Source organism: Coniosporium apollinis (assembly GCF_000281105.1).
Source record: "Coniosporium apollinis CBS 100218 chromosome Unknown supercont1.24, whole genome shotgun sequence".
Classification (NCBI taxonomy): Eukaryota; Fungi; Ascomycota; class Dothideomycetes; genus Coniosporium; species Coniosporium apollinis.
In genome coordinates this window covers 129007-152122 of record NW_006913286.1, presented here as the reverse complement: position 1 = coordinate 152122, position 23116 = coordinate 129007, and the positions used below count along the sequence as shown (strand labels likewise).

At 55.0% G+C, this 23116-nt stretch overlaps 9 protein-coding genes across 9 annotated transcripts; 4 read left to right on the top strand and 5 right to left on the bottom strand.

The window, feature by feature from the left end:
• Window positions 1–529: 529 nt before the first annotated feature.
• On the top strand, window positions 530–1896 carry W97_05161 (uncharacterized protein; the record flags this gene model as incomplete). Its single annotated transcript, XM_007783046.1, has 4 exons — window positions 530–703; window positions 794–858; window positions 969–1371; window positions 1738–1896. 4 exons carry the CDS (start codon window positions 530–532, stop codon window positions 1894–1896), a joined length of 801 nt encoding a protein of 266 aa, XP_007781236.1.
• A 60-nt stretch (window positions 1897–1956) lies between these two features.
• Window positions 1957–3318, top strand: W97_05160 (uncharacterized protein; the record flags this gene model as incomplete). Its single annotated transcript, XM_007783045.1, has 3 exons — window positions 1957–2095; window positions 2151–2569; window positions 2908–3318. 3 exons carry the CDS (start codon window positions 1957–1959, stop codon window positions 3316–3318), a joined length of 969 nt encoding a protein of 322 aa, XP_007781235.1.
• Window positions 3319–3773: 455 nt separating this feature from the next.
• On the top strand, window positions 3774–4226 carry W97_05159 (uncharacterized protein; the record flags this gene model as incomplete). The annotated part of the gene is made up of 1 exon (XM_007783044.1): window positions 3774–4226. The coding sequence occupies one exon, from the start codon at window positions 3774–3776 to the stop codon at window positions 4224–4226; it is 453 nt and encodes a 150-aa protein (XP_007781234.1).
• Window positions 4227–6535: 2309 nt separating this feature from the next.
• Window positions 6536–7129, bottom strand: W97_05158 (uncharacterized protein; the record flags this gene model as incomplete). The annotated part of the gene is made up of 1 exon (XM_007783043.1): window positions 6536–7129. One exon carries the CDS (start codon window positions 7127–7129, stop codon window positions 6536–6538), a length of 594 nt encoding a protein of 197 aa, XP_007781233.1.
• A 1932-nt stretch (window positions 7130–9061) lies between these two features.
• On the bottom strand, window positions 9062–10317 carry W97_05157 (uncharacterized protein; the record flags this gene model as incomplete). Its single annotated transcript, XM_007783042.1, has 3 exons — window positions 9062–9175; window positions 9238–10089; window positions 10195–10317. The coding sequence occupies 3 exons, from the start codon at window positions 10315–10317 to the stop codon at window positions 9062–9064; spliced, it is 1089 nt and encodes a 362-aa protein (XP_007781232.1).
• Window positions 10318–10457: 140 nt separating this feature from the next.
• On the top strand, window positions 10458–12233 carry W97_05156 (uncharacterized protein; the record flags this gene model as incomplete). The annotated part of the gene is made up of 4 exons (XM_007783041.1): window positions 10458–10473; window positions 10535–10562; window positions 10615–11392; window positions 11457–12233. The coding sequence occupies 4 exons, from the start codon at window positions 10458–10460 to the stop codon at window positions 12231–12233; spliced, it is 1599 nt and encodes a 532-aa protein (XP_007781231.1).
• Window positions 12234–12643: 410 nt separating this feature from the next.
• Window positions 12644–14289, bottom strand: W97_05155 (uncharacterized protein; the record flags this gene model as incomplete). The annotated part of the gene is made up of 3 exons (XM_007783040.1): window positions 12644–12865; window positions 12935–13952; window positions 14150–14289. 3 exons carry the CDS (start codon window positions 14287–14289, stop codon window positions 12644–12646), a joined length of 1380 nt encoding a protein of 459 aa, XP_007781230.1.
• Window positions 14290–15380: 1091 nt separating this feature from the next.
• W97_05154 (uncharacterized protein) lies at window positions 15381–19031 on the bottom strand (the record flags this gene model as incomplete). The annotated part of the gene is made up of 5 exons (XM_007783039.1): window positions 15381–17890; window positions 17951–18338; window positions 18389–18437; window positions 18490–18616; window positions 18662–19031. The coding sequence occupies 5 exons, from the start codon at window positions 19029–19031 to the stop codon at window positions 15381–15383; spliced, it is 3444 nt and encodes a 1147-aa protein (XP_007781229.1).
• A 1846-nt stretch (window positions 19032–20877) lies between these two features.
• W97_05153 (glutathione synthetase) lies at window positions 20878–22954 on the bottom strand (the record flags this gene model as incomplete). The annotated part of the gene is made up of 3 exons (XM_007783038.1): window positions 20878–21854; window positions 22020–22470; window positions 22784–22954. The coding sequence occupies 3 exons, from the start codon at window positions 22952–22954 to the stop codon at window positions 20878–20880; spliced, it is 1599 nt and encodes a 532-aa protein (XP_007781228.1).
• Between the last annotated feature and the right edge of the window lie 162 nt (window positions 22955–23116).

Below are 23116 nucleotides of genomic sequence, written 5' to 3'. Positions count from 1 at the left end.
CAACCATGCTCAGACTAACAGCACCAAATTTGTCAAATATGATAACTCACCACATGCAAAGTGTAACATACTTACACAGTAACAGCTCCGTCTCAAAGCGCCGAACTGCTAACAATACCACGACAACATAGCACACAGATGCGTCACAGTACGACCGGGTCACTGCTCCTAGTTACAGCTACCCTTCACCATCCCGAACAGGATGTCCGTGTTGTAACACCACCGAAATTCGTCAGAATGGTTGAGCTGGTTATACAGCTGACTGCGCCCCCTGAAGACAGCGTGGAAGCCAAGGTGTTCTCTATTCTTCAAAACCTCCGTTACATCCGATTCCCCTTACCCAAAAGATGCGTACGCAGTAGGATGGGTCTTCGCTGAACACTCTCTGGTCCCACTAGACATTCCTGGTTCACCAGCACACATTAACCCACGAGAATCGAGCTTGGTTCCGTACTCTTGCAGTAACATTACCACCGAACGGCTACTTGTCTTACCTAGTCGTCTCTGTCTCAACAATGCCCGCCGAACGATGCTCAGTTGTCGGATAGTGAGGCTTGCCTTCTCGGCCGTGTCGTTGATACGTACTGGACACGTAGAGCTTCGTCGTCAACCCAGATCCCAACGCTTCGGTCACACCGTCGACAAATCTTTGGAGAGCGCTGATCAAGGTGCAGAAGACGACGATCAGATATTGAAAAATCAAGTGAGAAGCAGTCCAGATACAGGCTGACAATTCTTAACCGTAGACACGGTCTTGTGCCGTTAGTATAGAACGTAAGCTGACCTGTATTAGTATGGTACAAATCACAGGAAGAAGATTTACCAATGCCATTTTGTCGAAAGAACGCTATCCCTCAAGTACGTCCTGCGCGCTCTCGCCTTCTCCAAGCTTTCTGCTGGCACGCCGTTTCATGCACCGCTTTGTCGAGAGGCACCAGCTAACGAACGCTGACGGTTCATGAACCCAGTATTTCCACTCCCAGCGAGCTGTACGCAGAGCAGGATGGTTACCTACGCACTTCCCATTCCCCGGAGCGCTACGCCAAGCCGAGGCTGGAGATTGAGCAGACCGTCAAGAGCCACAACCGACTGTTGATCGGGACGGTCACAAGTATACGAGGGCTTCCCAACGGCAGGCAGGAGGACCAGTCCACCATCGGCGACTTAAACGCGAAGCGAGGAAAGAACAGCCAGACCACACACCTCCCAATCACCATCGACTTCCAGCTACAGTCGATCCTGCCGATATTCAGGATCAAGGTGCAAGACCGCAGCCGTTACGAAGAAGCACTACTAGTCGATCCCGACGACTGTGAGCACGTGCTCTTCTGGTGGCCAGGCGGAGATGGCAGCGGCGTGGTGCGGTTAGATGTAAGGTTCCTGAACGGCTGCTGTCCGATACGGGTCATCTTGACAGACGTCGCCTTCATACGCGGCTCCAACCAAGCAAGATTTACAGGCGCAACGCACACGTTCTGGCCACAATTAAGTTCCAGCTGCTGTCGATCTTGCCCATCTTTGAGGTCAAGATCCAGGCCCTCAGCCGCTATAAGGAAGTGCTGCTGGTCAATCCTGACGACTGCGAACACATTCTCTTCTGTGGCCGGTCGGGGAAGAGGGTACATGAGCACCCGAAAGCGGCGAACGGACGAAGGAAAGCAGTGCGCTGACCATAAGGCAAGTTTTCGGCAAAGAAGACTTTGCAGTCGATATGAAGAGTTGCTCAAGCAGAAGCAGACAAAACTGCAACTCTTGAAGGCGGGGCAGCGAGTGGAGAAGAGCCTCCAGAAGTTCGTGGACTACGGTGGAGATGAGATGCTCAGGCTGGTCGACCTTCATGTCGCCGCATACACGATGACAGAAGTCTTCGTCCCGTCTCACGAGGATCAGGACTGACTGCGGCGTTGCGGGGTTGGAGGCCGCGCACACGCGAAGCCGAGATAAGATTCCGACAGGATGGAAGAGCTAACCGACTACACGCAGTTCGACGTGGCGGACGGCGAACGCGATATTGAGCGACCAAAGGCGCACCGATGTCAGCGAGCTTCGGAGACCCTCAGCCCAGAAGATAGCGCGACGATGAGCCTGGATCAGAGTGCCGACCGGATCTTTCCAGTCTCTGAACCGGCTTCGCCGGCCCAGAATCAAAGAATCCTCGAGGAAAACCAAGGAGCCCAAGACAAAGTACCCCTTCCAGCCAGCAAAGCCCAACAAGATCAAGGTTGGCAAGGAGGGCTTCAGGATCTCAGTCCCATACGATGCGAAAGCACATGGGCCGTGGAAGCTACCATCCCTTGCGTCAATCAACAGCTGGTACGGCTTGACCTTGCCTAAAGGCGTCAAAGTATGGATGTACAAAAAGGACGGCACGCTGAAGGCCCAGTGGGAAATCGAGGTCATAAACCTTGATAAAAAGAAGAGCAGCGATACGCCCCTTGTGGCGCAACAGCTAGACGACCTAGACCATGACGACGACACTTGGACCTGGCCAACCTTCAACACACTTCATGTCGGCGACCCTAGCAGATTGGCTACAACCGCACGAATCAACAGCCAAAATCCTAATCACGTACGCGCTCCTTCGAGCGTCGGGCGATCATTACAACGCAGCCGACCTTGGTGATGCGGTGCCAAGACCGAAGACTTTTCGGCGGCAAGAGTACCTTCCTCGAACAAAGTACTTTCCTCACAATCAGCAGCTAACATGTTTGGACCCATAAGTAAGCCTTCCCCCTCTGCTCTCCTCCACCCCGCACATCTGCACCTCCTCTTCAGCTCTCCAACATTAGCAACCAACTATCCCTTGCCTGAGACTCAACAATTGCTATTAATATATATACCCTTTAACGCGTTCACGCACGCCTTACGCCAGTCTACTATTAGCTCCGTCCCTATGCATGGAGGCAGTCCTACATCCTTTGGGGTGACGAGGGAAGAGAGCTGTACATGCAGAAGTACAAGATCAGCAGGGAGGAGTACTCCGAGAAGCAGCCTTGGATTCTCAACGGCGGATTGTACCGTCTGACCCAGGACCGTGGTGATAAGGCCATTGCCGAGTGGACCTGGTATCCATATCTCAAGTTAAGTATGGATCCGGAGACTCGGAGATCCGGGATTGTGGATGCCGCTCGCTCGAACGAAGCAACCCAGGACACACTTCCAGAAAACGAATACGAGAAGCTCAAGGGAGTTGAAGAGCCAGCAAAGCTCGCCGCGGTTGCAATGTCCAAAGGAAGAAAGGGCGGTGATGAGGCGAACAAGGACGGCAAGAAGCATCCGAAGACACCGTTCGAGACATCACACCGCCAGAAAGCCTAGATGGTTTGTGTACCTTCTTGGGATGCTGAAGAGTTAATTGAGCAATGAGCATCGACAAGCGCGCAACATCCATGTGCGACATAGCGGCTTTCCGGAAACGGAGGGAACCCCGTATCGAGGGGCTCGCGACATCCCATCTTTATCATAAGTTGGTCCAGTATGCATCACTTTCGACGCCGTCCTAATGAACCTTGACAAAAGCCATTGATGTCCTGAAATAATGAACATTCACTGTGTTGGATATGTGATTACGCGCAGCTCACGCAACCGCTTCAGGAGCTCAAAACCGAACTCCTACTCACGGCTACCAAGTCGAAGGGCGGGCAGAGAAAGGCGTACGCATCTCGAACCAAGCTCGTGCCCTCGGAAAGACATCTCGAGACCTTTAAGGCGATCCAGGACCACTTCCGTAACCAACCTTCCTAGTCCATCAAGACCCGAAGCGCACACTCTACATGAACTGCAACGCCTTGAAGGAGTACGGAATCGGAGGCTTCGTGTACCACGTTAAGGGCGATCCGATGCCTGTTATGAAAGCTACCGACCTGGAGAAGCTGCCCGGATCGACACCCGACGCGGACGAGCAGCAACTCGCCTCCACCGCTTGGCTAAAGCATAGAAGTGGCAAGTACACATGTCAAGAGGAAGAGCTTGTCAGAGACGGAGATTGGACAAGTCTCGCAAGCATAGATATCATTTACAGGAGTGCATTGAGAGATTTCGTGGAAGAGGGCCGCATTATGGGCCAGCGCCATGCTGAGAACACTCCTCGCCATCGCCAGGGTACATGGGTGAAGGTGCCTTGCCAAATACGCCATTCGTCCGACGATGCCAGTTGGGATAGGAGTCCAGCCGTCTTCATCACAACTATTAACGATCTGACGGAAGCGGTTCTGGACGGTGCCTGATCAACGTACCGCTGTCGCTTAGGAAGTCTCGAGGGTTGACTGATAGATGAGCTCGAAACCCGAGACTTACATGACAAGAGCGATACCTTCCGCAAATCGCCCAGCAAGGACGATCGAGCGTTCATCTGCCCCCTGCCCCGGCAGTAGAACGTCCTCAAAAGCCACGTCGTAACCACGCAGGCGAAGTGGGAGACGACCGCACACCTGACAGAAGCTGCCTTGAGCAAGCGTCTAAGGAATTGATTCAGGGAAAACCGAATGACAGCACTGGACGACTCAGTATCCAGGATAACACGAATACAAGGACGAAAAATGCCTGCAGCTTCCGCCGCTATTCACAGCAGCCAGAGCCTAGGAAGTTCGCAAGAACATTGAATAAAACAATAACAGAGACTTCCTCTCAATAACCCTACGGTATACTATGTATATACCTTAGGTATTCTCTGCTTAGATAGTGAATAGAAAACTACGGAGGATGTTTAAGGAGTTAGCTAACATTTAGTACAGGAGGCCATCTTGTATAGTTTTACAGTCTTGACCGTCGACAGCAGCGCGGCCAAAGTCGTTCTTGTCGGAGTCAAAGTCGCCGAAATTGATAAAACCAGTGCGCAGTCAATGCGTTCGAGCTCCGGCCCAAGGAATACGTCCGGAAGTTATGACACTACCTGCAACCGAGTTCGGAGTCGGCTGGAAGATGTACTCGAAGAAGCGTAGCGGCGGCGAGTGGGCACACGATATCTCCAACACGACTTGTCAGGAAGTCAAGGTCCTTCTTGGCGCAGATGAGCCCCCGACGGTAGAACAGGTGCTGCAGTTGCCGAATGTCTCCAGATATCCCAGAGGTACTGGAGGTTATACTTAGGGGTTCTGAAGACGTTGGAGAAGGGCCATCACGACTGGATGTACACAGGGTCTGGAACGGCAGTTGACGAGAGGGGGATTAAGTTGAAAACGGACCAGCACTCCAGTGCCGCCTATAGGCAGAGTGACCGGGAAAGGGCAGCGAAGCAGAACACGTGAGCACAAGGACCATCTATATGCAGTAGTTTACTGAAGTAGTACATAGAACTCCCAAATTCGTCTATACTCTCATAGATGACGAGGTAGCCCGAGCCCTCACGTTCGTCGAACTTCTCCAAATACCACTGATTGACGGGTCTCCCGGATCTGTCCTCCAATGGAGGCTCAAGATCTTACTCGCCGAGCAAATCTTCTCGTCTTGGCTCGGAACTTACACCACCTCCGCAAAACAGAGCAAGGTGAAGACCGTGCTTCTGAGTCTACGAACATGGACGTACGATCAGTATAAGTATCTCGGGTGTAATGGCATGTGCCCCCTTCGCGAGGTGATCAAGCTTCCGAAAGGTCTTGAAGCACTCCGATCCTCCGTATTGGCAGACACGTCGAGCGGGAAAAAGGCCTCACCACGACAGCGGCCCAGCGCTCGTTCGCCGTCAACTTCACAAAGGGATTTACGTCCAGCCGCCGGTCAAAGTGTCTAAGAGTGAGCGATAGCACGTCAAACCTTGAGTCAGCTATTCAGACTGTTTTATAGAGCATCGTCATGATCGTAAAGGGACCTTTAATGTTGATGCAGCCCTAGATTTCTAGTTTCGCGGTGAGGCTTTTTCCTGCCCGACGTGGCAGAGTGACCGGAAAGCATATTTGCGTGACCCCGCCCCGTTGCAAACTCCAAGTCAAATGTATTCTTTGAAACTGTTCCATAACAGTCCTCCGAGCGAAGCGAAGAAATATTTCCAGAACCACGAGCGCAAATCCGTCATCATGATGCATGTGCACAGTGATTAATAGCTGTTTGCCCAAGCAACCGACCCTTAACCCTGCTGTCGCGCATCATCTGCTTCCTAAGATACCCGAAAATCCTGTTGACTTTGCAGAAGAGTTTGAAACTTTGGAGTTTAATTTGTCGCTTTGGCGCAGGATGATCTCCATGCACTCGGTTCTCCGCAAGCCAGCCTCCAAGTTGAGCACTGAATTGTCGACGGTGAACAGTAACATCCCCCCCTTTGCGGTTTCTCCTCAACGAATTCGCATACATTAATGCGTTGTCTAACTCACAGTGCACGTACCGGCATTGCCAGACAGTGTTTGGTGCTTCCGCTGAGAAGTGAGGGACGGAGGAATGATAGCAGGAACGCCCTCGGTTGTTGCTCGAAGGCTGCTGCTGATTGATCCCGCTGTACTGTTGCGATCTTCTACTGCAGTACTAGAGCCAGAGCTGCCCTCTTCAAGTGCCTGCGAATCGACGTTAGCGACGTTCAAGTGATGTCCAGTAAGCCTGTCATATGTCATACCTCAGTGTCTTTGAGACACTTGCCAGCTGCTCCGTTTGCGGCTGTGATCTCGTCCATGCGAGAGGTGATTGCCTCGACAGAGTCGGCGCTGAGCATGGAATAGGCGTTTGCGAGGACACGATGCGCTGCGTTTGTGCTGTCGATGACGCTGTGGAAGCCGTGGACGAATGATGCTATCGCTTCCACCAGCCGGGCCTTCTCCTCCATCACACCGCTGTGTTTGACCTCAAGGTCCAACCTAGCTTCTTTCTCAGCCGCACTCTCTTGCTTGGCTTGCTCTAGCTCAGCCTCCAGCCGCTGAACCCGCCGCGAGGCCCAGAGGTCGCGCAGGTCAGCATCTGACTCCCGGATTTCAGCTACGCCGGCGCCGCTGGTGGATTTGCCACGCTCGGAATCATGCTTTGGCGCCGCAGTCTCTGGTCGTAGGCTGCCTGATGTGTGGAGGCTCTCTATGACTTTCTTCCGCACGTCCTCGGTGATTTGAGCGATAAGATCCGGGCCGGCGTGTCTTGCAACGTCCGAATCATCGGATTTGATGTTCAGGGGATAGGACTCTTGATCGGGCTGGGCATTGAACGGGGCCGGCATCTGTTGTGGCTGTACAGACGAGGCTGAATGTTGGTACAGCTGGGGTTTGGCTGTGGAAATCGTTAGCTGTGGCTCTTCAAGACGCGATCGTCAGATAAAACAGCTTACGTGATATCGGGGTAGCGTCACCACGTAACCCAGGTTCACGAGCTGCGGGAGCTCTTGATAAGTGCATGTTGTGCCATTGAGGATTCCCGCTGAGCCGATACTTGTGGTGAACAGCACTTCCTCTGAGGACCACCACTTCGCCTGTGTAAGGATCATAAACTGGATCCCCACGACATTGTCGCGAAACTCGAACTTTGCCTGTGGAGTCGAAGTCGTCGCTCCACCAGGTGGACCTGTGGTAGGGACTGATACTAGACTCGACGACAGCTTTCAAGACGCTATCGGTCAGAAAGGTATTTGGCGTCGGGTGGTTGTCGTCTGTAATTCGACCGGCTGGTATACGGTCGCAGACTACCCAGGTCGTCTTGTCTCGCAAGGCGTTTCTGTCGTCAGCCTGTTGCATTCTGGTTATATTGCCGCCGTCATTCGACCGATAGCTATGTGGTTCCAAATGGAACGCAGCCGAAAAGTCACTGTCGGGCCGCGAGTGCCGGTGTGACACGCGGCACGAGCGATGATGCGGCATAATTTGACGGAAGAAATCGCGTCGTAGATTCTTAGACGAGTCGGTGTTGAGTAGCAAGTGGCCAGTGGACAACCTCCAATGTTGAGCACGATGGACGGAGATTGTCTTGATATGGTACTGAGGTGTGTATGATTCAAAGACTGCCAGGTTGTTGTCGACTACGGTAAAGCAGGTTGAGATGATGACAAACTGCTGGTAAGAAAGGTGGAAAGATGAGACGGAGTTGTGGTAGGATGTTTATACTCGAGAGAAGCGGAGTTAATTAACAACACGGTAACGCTACTGCGCCGTGAAAAGCAACGAGTGAAACATGGAATGATGGGAGTCGGCATTACCGGCCTTTCGACTAGCAGTGAACGGGTAGTATTCACAAGGAACCGAACATCAGTACATCTTCATCCGACTATTCACAAACCGTGGAGAACATGCAACTATGAACGGTGCTTCGAAGCTCGGGCGTGAGCAGTAACAGAGTAGAGATGAAAAGCGATATTGATCGGGTCGTATACATGATCACCATTTTCGACATGATATAGTGGTGGATGAGAGATCCGTTGAAGATAATAACACTCTTGGTATGGGACCAATCCTCAATTTGAAGCTGAGCCATGATTTGTCGTAAAGTTTGTGTCTCTGACCAAGCACCCATAATGATGGTTGGACATGGTGCATGCGCAAAAGTCAAAGAGAAACAGCCCCATCCCGAGTGGTCGATCTGCTTCTACGTTCAGAATGTCGCAACAGCTGGCGTATACAGACTGTCTGAGAACAGGTAAGGCCGTATTTGACTTTAAGTACTACTTCGTGACCGCCAACCATCTTGTGGCCGTCCGCGAACCTCCATATTTTGCTGAGTTGGTGCACATCGTCTTCATTGGATTTACCGATATTTAATTCTTGCGTCGGGCTGTATGGCTTTTGCCGCGCTCGTGATCTATACATTGTAGATCTTGCGTACTGCTTTGTCTTTCCGTTTGTCATCTGCCTCCCGGGTCTTTGGTCTACTCTCCCATACAGGTTGTAGACGCGACGAGCACACAAAGGTAAGAAGGTGTCTCGTCAGTTATTAATGCTGATCTGAGACGATGTGCCGACGTGCGCAGTCAATGAGAGACTCGGTTCCAAGGTAGGCCGGAGGTGAACGATTGGCAACAGGAACACGTGGTATTGCCGTATGAACCGCTGCTCAATCATTTGACGGTGGCTCGGCCGGATGTGGTGCGGTAGCTGGTCCACTGTATAGCGGCCATCCTAATAGGGGCGTTTCATCTCAGGCCCTCAGCAGCCCGCTCAACCATTCAGGTTCCTGGAGCCTCATCAGCTTCATCTCTCATCAGGCCCAGCGGTTCTAGCACATCCGGCACATCCTCCTCATCAGCAATCGGAAAGCTGAGATGCTTCCAATCCTCGATCTGTCTCCTCGTCAGCGATCCACTCCTGCAGCAGCCTGCCCCTCAGACCAAAATCTCCTCACCTCCTCAATAATACTTCTCAGCCGATCCCTGATACTCTCAACCGCATAACTTCCCAGCAGCAGCCTCAGCGGTGGAAACGAGCAATGCCCCAGCTGCCACACCAGTTCCGCGCTCTTGACTGCGCTCGTCGGCTGCCGGTCATTCAGCCACCGCACCAGCCGCCGCGCGTGTCCCGCCGGCGCCGTCTCACCAGCGTAGATCTTGCTCGCAGGCTTCACGAAGAAGTGCCCATACCGCTTCGGCCGCACCTCGCCGCCAAACCCCGCGCCGCCGCCCGCGCTGCTGGTGTCATCGGGCTCGTCAAGACGCACGTGTCCGGGCTCCACGAGCGTCGCTTTGATGTTGTAGCAGTCGACCTCGTACAGCAGACTCTCAATCAGGCCTTCCACAGCGTATTTGGTCGCGCAGTACGGCCCCAGTCCCGGCACGCCCAGCGCGCCAGCCGTAGAGCTGAAGATCAGATACCTGCCCCCCGCCTCCTGTGCGCGGAAGATCGGCAACGATAACGAGGTGATGTGGAAGGTGCCCCAGAAGTTCGTCTCGAACTGGTTGCGGATATCCGCCTCCGTCTGGTCTTCAATCGCGCTGATGATGCCGTAGCCGGCGCAGTTTGCGATGATGTCGATGCGGCCGAAGGTGGAGAGGGTGCGTTGGTAGACGGCGGAGATGGTGGCGGGGAGGCGGACGTCGCAGAGGAGGTTGAGGAGGTGCGGGGAGTGCGGGTTGCTGGAGGAGGAGGAGGAGTTGGGCAGCGTGTTTTCGGCGGTCCAGCCTACGGCGACTACCTTGTCGTTGTGGGAGAGGGCTGCGCGAACGAGGGAGCGGCCTATGTGGCCTGTTGCACCGAAGATCTGGTATCCCGCCGAATTAGTTTTGTTTCTCTTCCTGTATAGCAGTGTATATACGGTAGCCGTGGGATTGAAGCATGCACACCGGGGAGAGCGGGGAGCGCGTACTACCCACACTGCCTGTTTAGGCGGGTTCTGCTCGCCGGGCGGCTCACATGTTGCTGGTAGACGCAGCTTCGAATGAGTTGATGTAGCCGTTGGCGAGAGGCCTGGACTGGAGGCAGCCTCCATTGTTGCGGAGCTTGGTGGCCTCGGTGGTGGAGCTGCGGGACAAGCGTCATCTTGCGGAGAGCTCGGGGGTTTCGGAGGTGGGGGATTTTTCGAAGCATCACCGACGAGCCCAGCACAATCTCCAGTTCGGAGAGAGGAATATGGCGGCGGCACAGGGTAAGTAGACACAGCTGTAGAAGCTGTATCAGTATCTGTTCCACTAACCGTACTACCCCAGACTACCCACTGCCCTCGCAATCCTCCTCGTAAGCCCCCACACCCACCATGGTCTACTCAAGATATACTAACCGCCCCCAGCCTTTCCTTCACCCAAGGCTTCCTCCTCGGTCAGCTCTCCATCGCCCTCCTAATAGTCTTCTTCATCAAATTCTTCATCTTCGGTGAACTCCCCTCCGCCGACACGCGCGCGGAAACCTACGCGCTCGCCCGCCGCCAACGCACCCTCTCCCACGCCGCCCAGCAGCGCCAGCAACAGCTCCAGTACCAGCGCTCCCCCCAGAAGCGGCCCCGCTCCTCCTCCACCACCACCTCCGCCCTCCCCCGAAACCTCGCGCGCAAACCCTCGAGCCATGTCCTGAGGAACCCGCCGCCTCTCACTACGGCGAGTATACTGAGGAAGACGTTTTATAATACTTCGGGACACCAGCCAGAGAGTCTGGACTGGTTTAACGTGCTGGTGGCCCAAACGATCGCTGGGCTGCGGCAGGACGCGAGCGCCGACGACGCGATACTCACGTCCCTCACCACTGCTCTGAACGGTGAGAAGAGGCCGGATTGGCTTGGCGAGATACGCGTCACGGAGATTGCGCTGGGGGAGGAGTTCCCGATTTTCAGTAATTGCAGAGTCATTCCCGTGGAGGATGGGGTGTTGGGGAGTGTGGGTGTGGGAGGGGATAAGGAGGTGGGCGAAGGGGGCGGAGGGAGGGAAACGAGGTTGCAGGCGCGGATGGATGTCGATTTGAGCGATGTGATTACGCTGGGGGTCGAGACGACTCTGGTGCTGAATTATCCGAAGCCCGTTGTTGCGGTACTGCCGGTTGCGCTGGCGGTGAGCGTTGTGCGGTTTAGCGGGACGGTGGGTAACTCTCCTAATTTAGTTTGCAGACAAACCGAGGAACAACTGGCTGACTACCTTCCAGCTCTCCCTCTCATTCATCCCCTCCCCACCCCCCTCCAGCCCCCCATCGCGCCCCTCCTCCTCTTCCTCCTCCACCGCAAACCCGGCACCCCCAACCTCCCTCGCCTTCACCTTCCTCGACGACTACCGGCTCGACCTCAGCGTGCGCTCCTTGCTAGGCTCCCGCTCCCGCCTCCAAGACATCCCCAAGATCGCAGAACTGGTTGAATCCCGCCTGCACGCCTGGTTCGACGAGCGCTGCGTCGAGCCGCGCTTCCAGCAGATCGTGCTGCCGAGCCTATGGCCACGGAAGCGGAACACGCGCGGGGGCGAAGAGGACGGAAGCGACGTTGCTGTTCCAGCCGCCGAGGCATCGTCAGCACTAGGTGCAGGAGCAGAAGCAGAAGCAGAATCAGGTGATGAAGCCGCGGCCAGGGCAACCCGGGAAGCGCGACGCGAGGACAACAATGACGACGAGGACGCCAGACCAGACAACCACATAGCATCCAGCAGGAAATCGCGTCTAGCCCCTGACAACCTGCTCGATTCCGACTCAGATGTCCCCAGCAGTCTGGAAGCCCGCCTGGTGCGCGATGGCGCACTCCTGCGCGAAGCCGAGGAGCGGGCAGGCGAACGGCCGCGCAGGGCCCCGGAACGATTCATGGAGCGCGAGGGCCTGAGCAGGCGAGGCAGCGAGAGAGGTTCGCTGGGCATGGATCTGCATCGGCGGCCCGGGCTGGGGAGCAGGGAAAGTAGTTGGGGGCCGTGGAGGAGGATGCCGGGGAGTTTGCCTGCGTGAAATGGGAGGCGCGGGAGAGGTGGGGGACGAACTGAGTTTCTCGCTGTCAGGAAAACCCTTGAACCCGATTCTCTGGACTTCTTTAGACGCTAGACGAGGGACAGAGTCCCCAACTTCACGGCCCGAAGGGCGGGCGGCTGACGTGATACTGTATATTGATATTGAATACAAAAACATAGCCAAGTCTACAGCGCACGGAACTATGGGGTATCAGCAGACGATGAAGAAGAGTGTCTATTTGCAAACGCCAAAGGATCCCTTGACAAATCCAGTAAAAGCTCGAATGCAAGCACAAGGCGCCAAGACAAACCAAATGCTAAACGCCAATGCTGATGCTGATGCAAACGCTGTGCGAATATATGTCAAGTGCTCAATGCAAAACCTTTGCGAGGCTCCTTCTCTGGTCACTCCTATCGCCCGCCAACGGCGACGCCCGGCGGCAGATGCTGACTCCCAATCGACCGTAACGCGCTGGGGTCGGGTATTTGACCGACGGGATAAGGCCCGAAGTCGCCATGGCCCTGCGGTGGCGGTACTAGGCCTATTGCAGGTGCAGGAGTGGAGTCGCTGGTCGCAGGTCTTGAAGCGCGGGTATCGGTTTCGATGTGCGGATCCGGGATTTGTATGTCGAGCTGTAGGGCATACCAAGTCAGAATCGCCTTCCGTCTATATCCCGACAAATTTGATGTATCTCTACTCACATCCATATACGCCGTCCGCCTCAACTCAATGATCCGAACCCCCTCCTTGGCGCCTACCTCCCTGTTCCACCGCTCAATCCACTCCTCCAACGCTCTGAGTTTCTTCCTGACCCCCGTAAGCCCCAGATCTTCCCACACCCACAACGTCGCAACGCCCAGCACAGCATCGACCCAGTTCCGCCACCCCCACGGATCGAACGCGTCCACGAGCTCCCGGTTCACATGCGCGATTATCTCCCGGAACGCCTCTTCGCTGAGCACGGGGTCCAGCACCTCGGGGTAAAGATTCACGAATGCGGGGGCCAGGTCGCCGGCGACCATCCAGTCGCGCTTTACACGGATGATGCGCGTGGATTCGGCGAGCGGCGAGGAGAGCGGGACGTGGGGGTTTGGGTGTGGGAAGCAGGGGTGCGAGGGGCCCCAGGTGTATTCGTCGTCTGGGTCGCCGTCGCCTGGGTCGGGGCCGATGCCGGCGCCGGAGGTGGGCGGGATGCCGCTTACGGAAGCGGGCTGGGAATTTGTCCGCTGCCGGTGCAGAGGTAGTGAGGCGCGCGAGGTAGAGGGTTTGAGGACGGGGAGGCCGGCTTCGAGGTCGTGCGGCTGGCTGGAGGGTTCGGGTCGCGGAGGAGGATCCTCAATGCCAGCGGCCTTAGCCAATGCGCCGGACATTGTTGGTGGTGGATGTAGCGGAGAGGTCGGCGCGGAGGGCGGACTACTGCGCTTGTCCGGCGGCAGTGCTATGCTTGTCCTACCACTCCCACCGCCGGCAGACGGCTCGACGACAAGGGAGGAATGGGTGAGGCTTGCTCGACTGCGACGCTGTTCGGGAAGCGTAAGGAGAGGGTAGTCGTCTCGACCTTTGGAGCGTGGAGGCGCGTCGTGGGCGACCTCGGGATGCGCGATCGGGACGTTCGGGATGTTCGAGACGCTCGGGAAGGGTACTTGGACGTTTCGAGGAGAGGAGTTGATGGGATTCCAGAGACGAGAAGCGGGCAAGCGCGGGGCGGAGGAGCGGACGCTGGCGGGGAGAGCGAAGAGGCGGTTGGTCAAGCTCCAGCGGGCGGGTGTAGGAGGCGAAGCATCTGCTGCTTGTGTCGACGCCGTTGTTGCGGTTGCGCATAGGTTTCGGGGTGTTGGAGGAGATCACGTGCCAGGAACTTGCTGCACCTGCAGTTGGCCAGAAAGGGGAGGAGCCGGGCTTAGCGTGTTGCTGACGGAGGCACTGCAGTTGGATTGAACGGCTGCAGCAGGAGCATCAGGAGCATCAGGAGCATCTGGAGGTAGATTGGATGGTCGTCAATTGAAGGATGAGACGACTCTCCAACACTCGCATCAATCGGGGACGGCGCTGGCATGCTCTCAACCATCCAAGGCCGACGACGTGGACAATTAACTACCTGGAGCTCTGACAAGGAGCCAAAGACCAAGCCGGCACCCGACGGCAGGGTGGTTTATTCGACTGACATTCGCTTGGGCAGCATCAGCGCCGGAATGCTTTCCCGCACAAACTCGTCTTCTCATTTGACAGCGTTCGTCGCATTTCACATTCCGCTCTACGAACGCCGAGAGCGGCCACAGGCTGACCACAGCACTCTCCATGCCCAACGCCTTGCCGTGTCTATCACAATGCGAGCTCCCACGGCTCACCTTCGTCGCTACCGAAGGACCGGGTATCCGCAAGCCGCTATTGAGCACATGACTCTGGCGTTGGCGACCTCGGGATATTGACTCCAATCACGGCTTACATGTGGTGACTTGCGAATTATCACATTCTTCCATCTACGATGGCACTGGCCACTTTTGAGAAACTACGCAGAGACTAGACACACGGTCAACAATCGCAAAAAAAAAGGCCATCCCAGGCTTGACACACAACAGAGATCATGCAGCTGCTGCGGTTGATGGGAAATACAGAATGTTTCTCGAAGACGCCGCATCCGTCATTTCCCCTGGCCCTGGCGCGACTAGGAGAGCCACAGGTTCGGTTGGTGGAAGTGACTAGAGTAGCCTCGTTCTAACAGCTCTGAGATGAAGACCACGGCGGAGCGGTGCCATGGTTGGATCTAAATTCCCAATGGTGCAACAAAGGGGCGTGTGTTTAGGTGCGATGACCCGGGGCAAACTCGTAGAGATGCGTGAACTTGAGATGCAGTCACGGTGAGGAATGCATTGCTTGTGACTCCATAGAGTAAGGCATTAGATTAAGGATTGAAGTAGCTACTATAGAGCTCGTAACTTTTCCTCCATATGTGTGTGTCCCAAACACCGTCAGGAGCAATCCCTCCCATGATTGTCCGGGGTATATTGCACGTCCCACATCCCCCAACAAGCACTATGAACAAAAAGTAAGAGCAGATCATCCCGCCTGCTTAGCCATGACCCCGCCTCCGCCTTCTCACTCTCCCTCAGCAAAGCCTATCCCCAGCACATCCACCCATTCCCTCCATCACACATTGGCCCCCGCCTGCATCCTCCTCAGGGCCTCCCGATGCGCATCCAACATATCCCCCCTCCTCATCAACCCCCCAACCATGCCATCTCTATACTCCTTCGCGCTCTGCTCCTGCAGCGCCGCAATCTGCCGTTGCCGCTGCTCCGCCAGCATCGCCGCCCTACGCCCCTCATCCACCACAATCGGGCCCGCGGGCACCTTGTCGAGCGCGAGGCTGGACCGCCAGTTCGCGAGCGTCGTCTCCTGCCTTCGGGGGTCGATTGCTGAGCTGCGGCGCGGCTGGTGCGAGTTGAAGGTCTGACGGAGGGCGGCGCCGCTGTTAGGGAGGTGGCTGTAGGGCTGGGCGTCCGGGAGCAGCGGCCAGGTGCCTTGGCGGTTCCGCTGCTGGGCTAGGATTTGGGCTTGCGCTTGGGCTTGGAGCTGCGCGGCTTGTTGGCGCTGGATAAGCGCTTTCCGCTCTGCGAGGGACATGTTTTCGCCGCCGGAGCCGTCGAGGAGCTGCTGTTTGCGCGAGGAGAGGCTGATGTTGTCGCTGTCGGGCTCAAGGTCCAGGTTAAGGCCGCGCACGGAGGCGGAGTCGCTGGGCGCGATGACGGCGACGCTGGGAGTTGAGCCGGAGGGATAGGGCGTCATGTAAGGCATGAAGGAAGTCGATTGCGGCTTGCTGCGCAATATGCCCTCCCGGCGGCCGAGGAGCGTGCCGGAAGGTAGGGGAGAAGGGGCAACCATGTCGGCTGGTGAGTGCTGCTCTTCGATAGGTGATTCGACGAGGGTTTCATTAATGAGGGGGGTTGAGGAGTTGCGAAGACCGCGCGTTACCAGTTTTGTGGCAGAGCTGTTTCGCAGAGGCGTCGTTGTGTCTAAGGTGCCATCTTGGAGGCCTATATTCGGCGAGCCTGATGCAGATCGGCCCATCGAATGCCTGAAAGGGTTGTTGCTCGCCGGTTGCAGTGCTTCGGGCACTGGTGCAGCGGCTTCCCTGAATCCGCTATCAACTCTCATACCAGGTGATGCCGGTTCGAGCTCGTCAAACTGAGGTCGCTCAGCCGCTTCAAGATGCTTCGCCCACTCATTTGTCCTGTAAGATAGCACGACCTTCGACAAATTTGCTGGCAGATTCTCCTTAACCAGCTCCCGAACCACAGCGTCTTCAGAGATATCTGACGCCGGGCTAGACTTGCGTGAAACACTCTTCGCATCTTCGCGTCTCGTCCCGGATAACACGGATTGTCCTTGCTGGTTGGCTAAAGAGAGTCTTTTACGTTTGTCGTTGGCCTTTGGGTCAGTGCTAGCAGTCAGAGACTTGCGCAATGCAGCTGTGCCAGCTAGATCTTCATCTGCACCAGACGGTGGGTGGGGCTTCAGGATATCTGCGCCATGTGGCTCGATGGGCGTGCCGCCCTCGCTCATTGCCGATCGAGTTGGTAGTTCGGACGTCGGTTCTCCAGTGTCGACTAAAGATCGTGGTCTCTTGTTTGGGGAAGGTGGTGCGAGCAAGCCTTTTTCAAATCCGTTCGCAACCGGAGACGTAGGAGGTGATAAAGCTGGCAGGGATATTCTGTCTTCATCAATTTCATCAAACGTAGCTGCAACCGAGGATCTCGCGTCATCTTCTATATGTGGTACAACTAGGGCTTCCTGTGACTCTCCGAGGTCTCTTGAGCCTCTGTTTATTGAAAGTCGCCTCAAAGCTGATGCCGCTGACGCTCGCTTTGATTTAGGTCTCTCAGCCGGCAACGTTTCCGGGATTGTGGAAACGGATGCGGTGTCGTCCTCGTCTTCGCCCCCGCTGTCGGGTATCCTGAACGGGAGAGGGATGATTGGGGGCGGTGGCGGAGCCGAACTGCGATGGGATGCTCTCGGTGAGCTGGAAATGCGGTGTACAGCTCCATCCGGCCTCGGTAGATCTGTAGAAGCCCTTAGGCTCGTCGATGAGCTGCCGTGACGGATCGAGTTGCGCGAAGAGGCCTCGTTTGGTGCCTGGATAAGATTGCCCTGCGGATCGATTTGGTGAATATCGTCGTCCTGCGCCACTCGCACAGTGATCCTGCTTGCCCCGTTCTTCTTGCTACTCCCTCTAGCCATCAAGCCCTGCCGGCTCTCCTCCCTGATGCTTCCGAGATCATCCATTTCTATGCTGTCTGAACTGGTCCGCCGGGCGTCCTTTACACTTAGTGATCCTTTATGCATGCTATCATCTGAAGAGTTTGCTCCGTTGACTTTGGTCCGCTTGTCACCGTAAACAGCCTCCCACTCCGCGCGTTCTCGTCCGAGGTCGTTTTCGATTCGCCGGCCAGCTTCCTCCTCCATCCGTTCCAGGCTGTCGTCTCGTTCGCGGCGCTCGAGTTCCTTCTTCTGACGGCGCTCCTTGATGACCTTCCAAAGCTTGAACTGTGACATCAGGCCGAAGATGAAAAAGACGATTGTGCATGCGATCTCGACCCGAATGCCACGCGTTATCGGGTAGGTGTTGGTGTGAAGAGGAAACAGATCCGAATTGATGTCTGATGACGGTTAGCCTCCCAGATTTCCAAGCGCCAAACACATTGATCTACGATACTCACTCCAGATGTAGATCCAGAACTCTTTCAACCCTGCGCAACTGAAGCAGTCAATGCCCAGAACCATGGCAGTAGCACCCGCAAATGCTATGCTCACTATCAGGCCGTACGTCCTTGTGTAGCGGCTGAATGATAGAGAGAAGGCAACGCAGCTCATCACTCCGATGAAGATTGCTCTTCCGGTGCCCGACCTAATCAAGCTGCCCTCTCTGACGGAGAGAAACCACATGCTGAGACAGAAACCACCTAGTAGGCACCCGAGGCCTTCTGTCACGTCTTGAAATATCAGAGCGAGAGCGCCAAGTATGCATCCGGTAACGCAGGCTGCGACAAAGAAAGCGCCTTGGACTGCGTCAGATACTGGAGGGTTCATGACGTATATGATGAGAACCTAAAAGACGGTGTCAGCATAGTATAGTCGGGCTGCGGTTGTCCACTTACGGTAACCGCAAGGCTTGTCAGATATGCCGCGGACATTGATATGTATAACCTGCAAATTATGTAAGGGTATGGCCGCTGTACATGTGGCGGAGCTGACTTACCAACGGTTCTTGATCCCAATGATGGTATACACAAGTCCACTGGCCAACAGGAAAACTCCCATGATACCAGTGGATGGCGTAACCTTCGGTTGAATAGGCAGAGCATTTCCGGTAGTGGTTGAGTTGTCTATACCGTTAGGATGTCTTTAACATGAGCTGCGTGCAAACTCACCACTTGTGGGTAAAGGTGCGCCATTTGGAAGAGTGGGAGATGCATCAGCTCCGGTCCCAGACGCTGCAATAGGGATTGAGGTTATAGATTGGTTAACGCTTGTTGAGCTCGCCCTCGTCGTCTCCACCGCGGACCCGTCGCTTGTCGAGCTGGGGTCGGTAGTTCTAGTTGACTCGTCGGATGAGGTGACTGCCGTCTCGGTTTGTGTCGAGCCATCTGCAGTTCTCGAGGGCGTAGGGGAAGGCGTGGGGCTCGGTGAATCATTCCTTGTCTCTTGTCGTGCGCCGAGAGCATATCGTGATGCTGTAGTGGGATTCGAGCAAAGTAGGAGGACAGCGAGCGCCACCAGAAGATAACGGATGGATATCATTTTATCTCTTCAGCATTTGCGCAATCCGGGGTGCATATCTCCCATAATCTTTCTCTTATCGCGACACTTGAAGCACGCTCTTTTGAGGATCTCCCTACGTGGAAAGCTTTCAAGCAACAACTGCACTGCCGCACCGCACGATAATCTGGGCGCAGAGAAAGAAAGATAAGAATGTAAGAAAGAATGTGTGAAGCAGTGTGGAGAAGTCTCGAATCAAGGCATGAGGTGCCAAAGTCTCCGAGACGTTAAGCTTACCTTACTGCGGTAATCTACATGGGGAGACCAACCAGCAGGGTATATCATGCATGCTACAACGGTAAAGCAGAATTGCATCGCCAAAAGTGCCGGGGAGGAATGATCCCATTGGAGAGTATTCCAAGATTCCAGCTGCTTGCTGATGAAATGAGCAAAGCTTAGGCCTTCAGTTCCAACGCCTGGTACGAATAATTCGTTCCTAGGCGCCAATTGATGGCTTGTGGAGGAACAAACTTTACCTCATAAGGGACTCGGAGACATGCTTCGAGGGATGGGGAGATTGCGCCAACAGCACAACGGTGCGCCATCGTTGAGAGGCTCGTAGAACCTCGTCTTGAGTATTGGCTAGGCAGTTGAAAGGCCAGTGCGTCTAAGATGTCAAGATACCCAATAACAAATCTCGTCGCGAACTTCCATTGCCATGCTGTCCGCTTGTCCGACTCGCAACGGCGTGCTCAATCTACGCGCTCGTAACGAACGTGTCGTGAAAGAGGTATGACGCATTGAGTTGCTGCTCCTGCTCTCGCTGGCACTCAGCGCAGCAGGCACATGGCGAACAGTGGGCTGGGTTCCTCGAGCGTCGACGTTGGTACCGGACGGCGAAGCACCAGTCAAGCGAGATTGCAGCCCACGATCTCCAAGGCGGAGGCAAAGTGTTTCACGCCAACCGCTCCAGGAGATTAATCTGCACTCTGCTGTTCGGAGGAACAGCCGGGACGCCAGTTTGTGGTTGGACTTGAGGCGGCGGGTTCGGCTGCTCATTCTGCGTCTGCAGGGTCAGGGCCGTCGTGTGGCAGGCGAATGCGGAGCGCGGGTTCAGCCATGCGGATCCGCTCATCGTGCAATCTTTCTGTGCATAATCAAGTTTTGAGACACTCGTGCTGAAGGACGGCGCTTTGATGTGATTGACCGCCGGGGCGTTGGGTGCCGTTTTTCCCGTAACCATGCGACAGCTTGGGATATCAGCGGCGAATGGCATCGGCAAGCCGTCAATCATCATGGGGAAGCGTTTGATCGTCAGAGGATGAGGCGCACTATCAGGCCCAGTGATATTTTTAAACGTGAGCATGTGTAGCCGGTGATCAGTCTACCAAAGCTCGCGTCGATCGGTTTTGATATCACGATGGGTGGAAGAGCTGTGTCGTGGGATGTAGGATCTACTCAGAGGTTGAATTCTAAAGCAATTACCTAGGTAATGATCACGAGGTGGACAGGACGTTGCGAACAGTGATGATCTCGAAAGGCGAATGCGGTTATCTGCGCCGCGAAGCGCTACTGTCAGTGTGCGACTCTCAACCGGTGGCAAAGAGTGAATGCAACAACCCGCATGGGTCTTCATGATAAGCACATGTGTGGCAAGATGCAAGGCGTTGTGGGGGAGCGGCAGGCGTCCGGGAAGGCAGTGCAGTGGTGAAACACTCGAGGGATTGGCGTCAGTAAAGCCCTCAAACGCTTTGATCTCAGTGATCAATTAGAGAAGATGCAGAGTAACTCTTGCAAGCACGGCAGCCTGCCGGGCGTGTCGCCGCTTGATGCTGGTATTACCAGATCTATGACCTCTAAGCTCACGACCTTTCGCCGCTGAAAGACCTCACACGTCAACTAGACAGCAGCTATCCACCGCGCCAAACCCAGCTGCGACACCACCCTCTTCACTCTGATCACCCTTCGTCCGCAGTAGATAGCCCGCCTCCTCGTTGTGGAGGATCTCACCCTTCCCGGCAACGCCACCGTTCTTCCACAGGCACGTGCCATAGACCCCTAGCTCGCAGATGACGCCGCCGCTCTGAATCTCGCCATTCCTGAGGATGATGTTCCTCTGGGCAGGAGGCTCAATCATCTCCATGAGTATATGCGCAGGCCAATGGGACTCCGGTAGCTTCTTGAGAAAGTCCGGTATCGCTTTGCGGTAAACGTTGTTTCCGCCGCCTTCACGCTGTGGCTTTAGTACGTATCTAGCGGCGGTGGATGGGTCCGTGGCTAGCTTGCGCGCTTCCTGCCCGGCATCGCTCTGGTCAAGGGGGTAGATTGGCGCGAATGTCTTCAGTACTCGTGCAGCCATCGCTTCGTCCGGTAGAAAGCGCGACAAGTGAGGTGAGTGGGGTGTTGCGAGAATTTGCTGTACCTTCTTGCAGCCGGCTAGGTGGGTAAGAATGCTTGGGCATTTGATGGCTCTGCTCCGCTCAAGGTGGAGCCTCGCTTGCCAGTCTTCAGCTCTGGGATAGTCATCTGGTGAATAGCCGGCTCGAAAGTAGATCGCGGAGACCTCGTAAGATTTGGAGGGCGAATGGGGTGGATGGTAGAGAAGATTGCGGTCAGAATCCAACTTGGTGTCCGTAAGGATACGCTGGAAGGGCAAGCGGAAGGATCTGATGCCGGTCTTCTGAATCAAGGAGTATTCTAGATGTCTCTGATCAAAGACGTTCCGTTCCGGATCTTGCACAACGAAGAGAATGCAGGTTGGCCGCAAGCTTTTTGATGGTCCGTACGCTTGATGTGCGGCAGCCAGCCCAGAACTCAGGGAAGGTACCGACTTACTTGCCGGCAAAGGAGACTGTGTAACGATTCCTGACGAGAAGGTTAGTACTGGTGCATTCCTAGGGGAGATCAAGATCTCTACAACACGAAGATGCCCGTACGTTGCCGTTATCATTTGCACGCACTAGAAGAATAACGCAACCGCTCAACTCCGGCAGTAAGAGGGGCCGACTGGGAAACTACTATAGCACTTACCATCTTTATTGGACTCAGGCTGCAGTGATGCTGCCGCGGAGGGGTAAGCGTCCACCGAGGCAAGGTAGCTGTGCAATGATGAGACTTGGGACGATAGGCCTCCGAAGGACGACGCAATCGTGTTGAACTCGACTTGCTTAATCTCCGGCTTCGCGCCTGACTCTTGGGGGTCCACGTGTACCATATAATCTGAGCGAAACAATCCAAGGGAGTGCTCCTGTACATAACCCTCTTTCTTGACGGCAAGATGGGTCTCCCAGAGCTTCCCTACAAAGTCATCGATGCCAATAAGCTCCTCGACGATCCCTTCCAGCCATTCTTCATCCTGGGCAATGGCTGCGTACAGCTCATTGTAAGCTTTCTGAATGGCAAGAGCTTCCTCGAAGCATGCCCGGGGAAAGAGGCTTGGGAAGATGGTGAGTGGTGCAGCGATTGCGAGAACTTGTGATGCCTATTCATAGAGTCAGTCTCGCTATTGTGTTATTTGTGTGCAAAGTCAAGTCCTTGCTACATAGCTTTTCGCTGTTTGAGAGTAGCTATGCGGCGGTATACCGAGAAGTACCCGTATCTGCTCGTCTTGGGTACAAGAGATCTGGCGGAAAGACTTAAAGCTGCACGCTTGGTATTCTTCTGCGTGTATAGTACAGTGACAGAAAGCTCAATTGCCGCATATCTGACCATATTCTCCCTTTACAGAAGACCTTAGATATAACCAAATGCTCCACGTTGGACGAAGTGATATGAATAAGTGGAAAGCCACTCACATTTTCCGTTACATCATGCCCCGAGATACCTAGATTCTGATTCAAGAAAGATGGAGCCGGCCGCACAGCAAGCCCATGTGCAATTGACCAATCGTTGACTGAGGTTACCAGAAATTGCCTCTGCTCCTCGGAGAGATCAGGTGGATAGTCAGGGTAAATTGAGGGAGCCATCTGGGTCTTCTCAGCGCCTTCTATTCACCACACATCATAGAGAATCAACCTCGCTCGTTTCATATAGAAATCGCAACAATTATTACTCAGCAACGGCCTGGTGCCGGTTGATGTCGTGCTTGCCGGATTTCTTGATCTTGGCGCCAAGAAGGCTCCCATCGA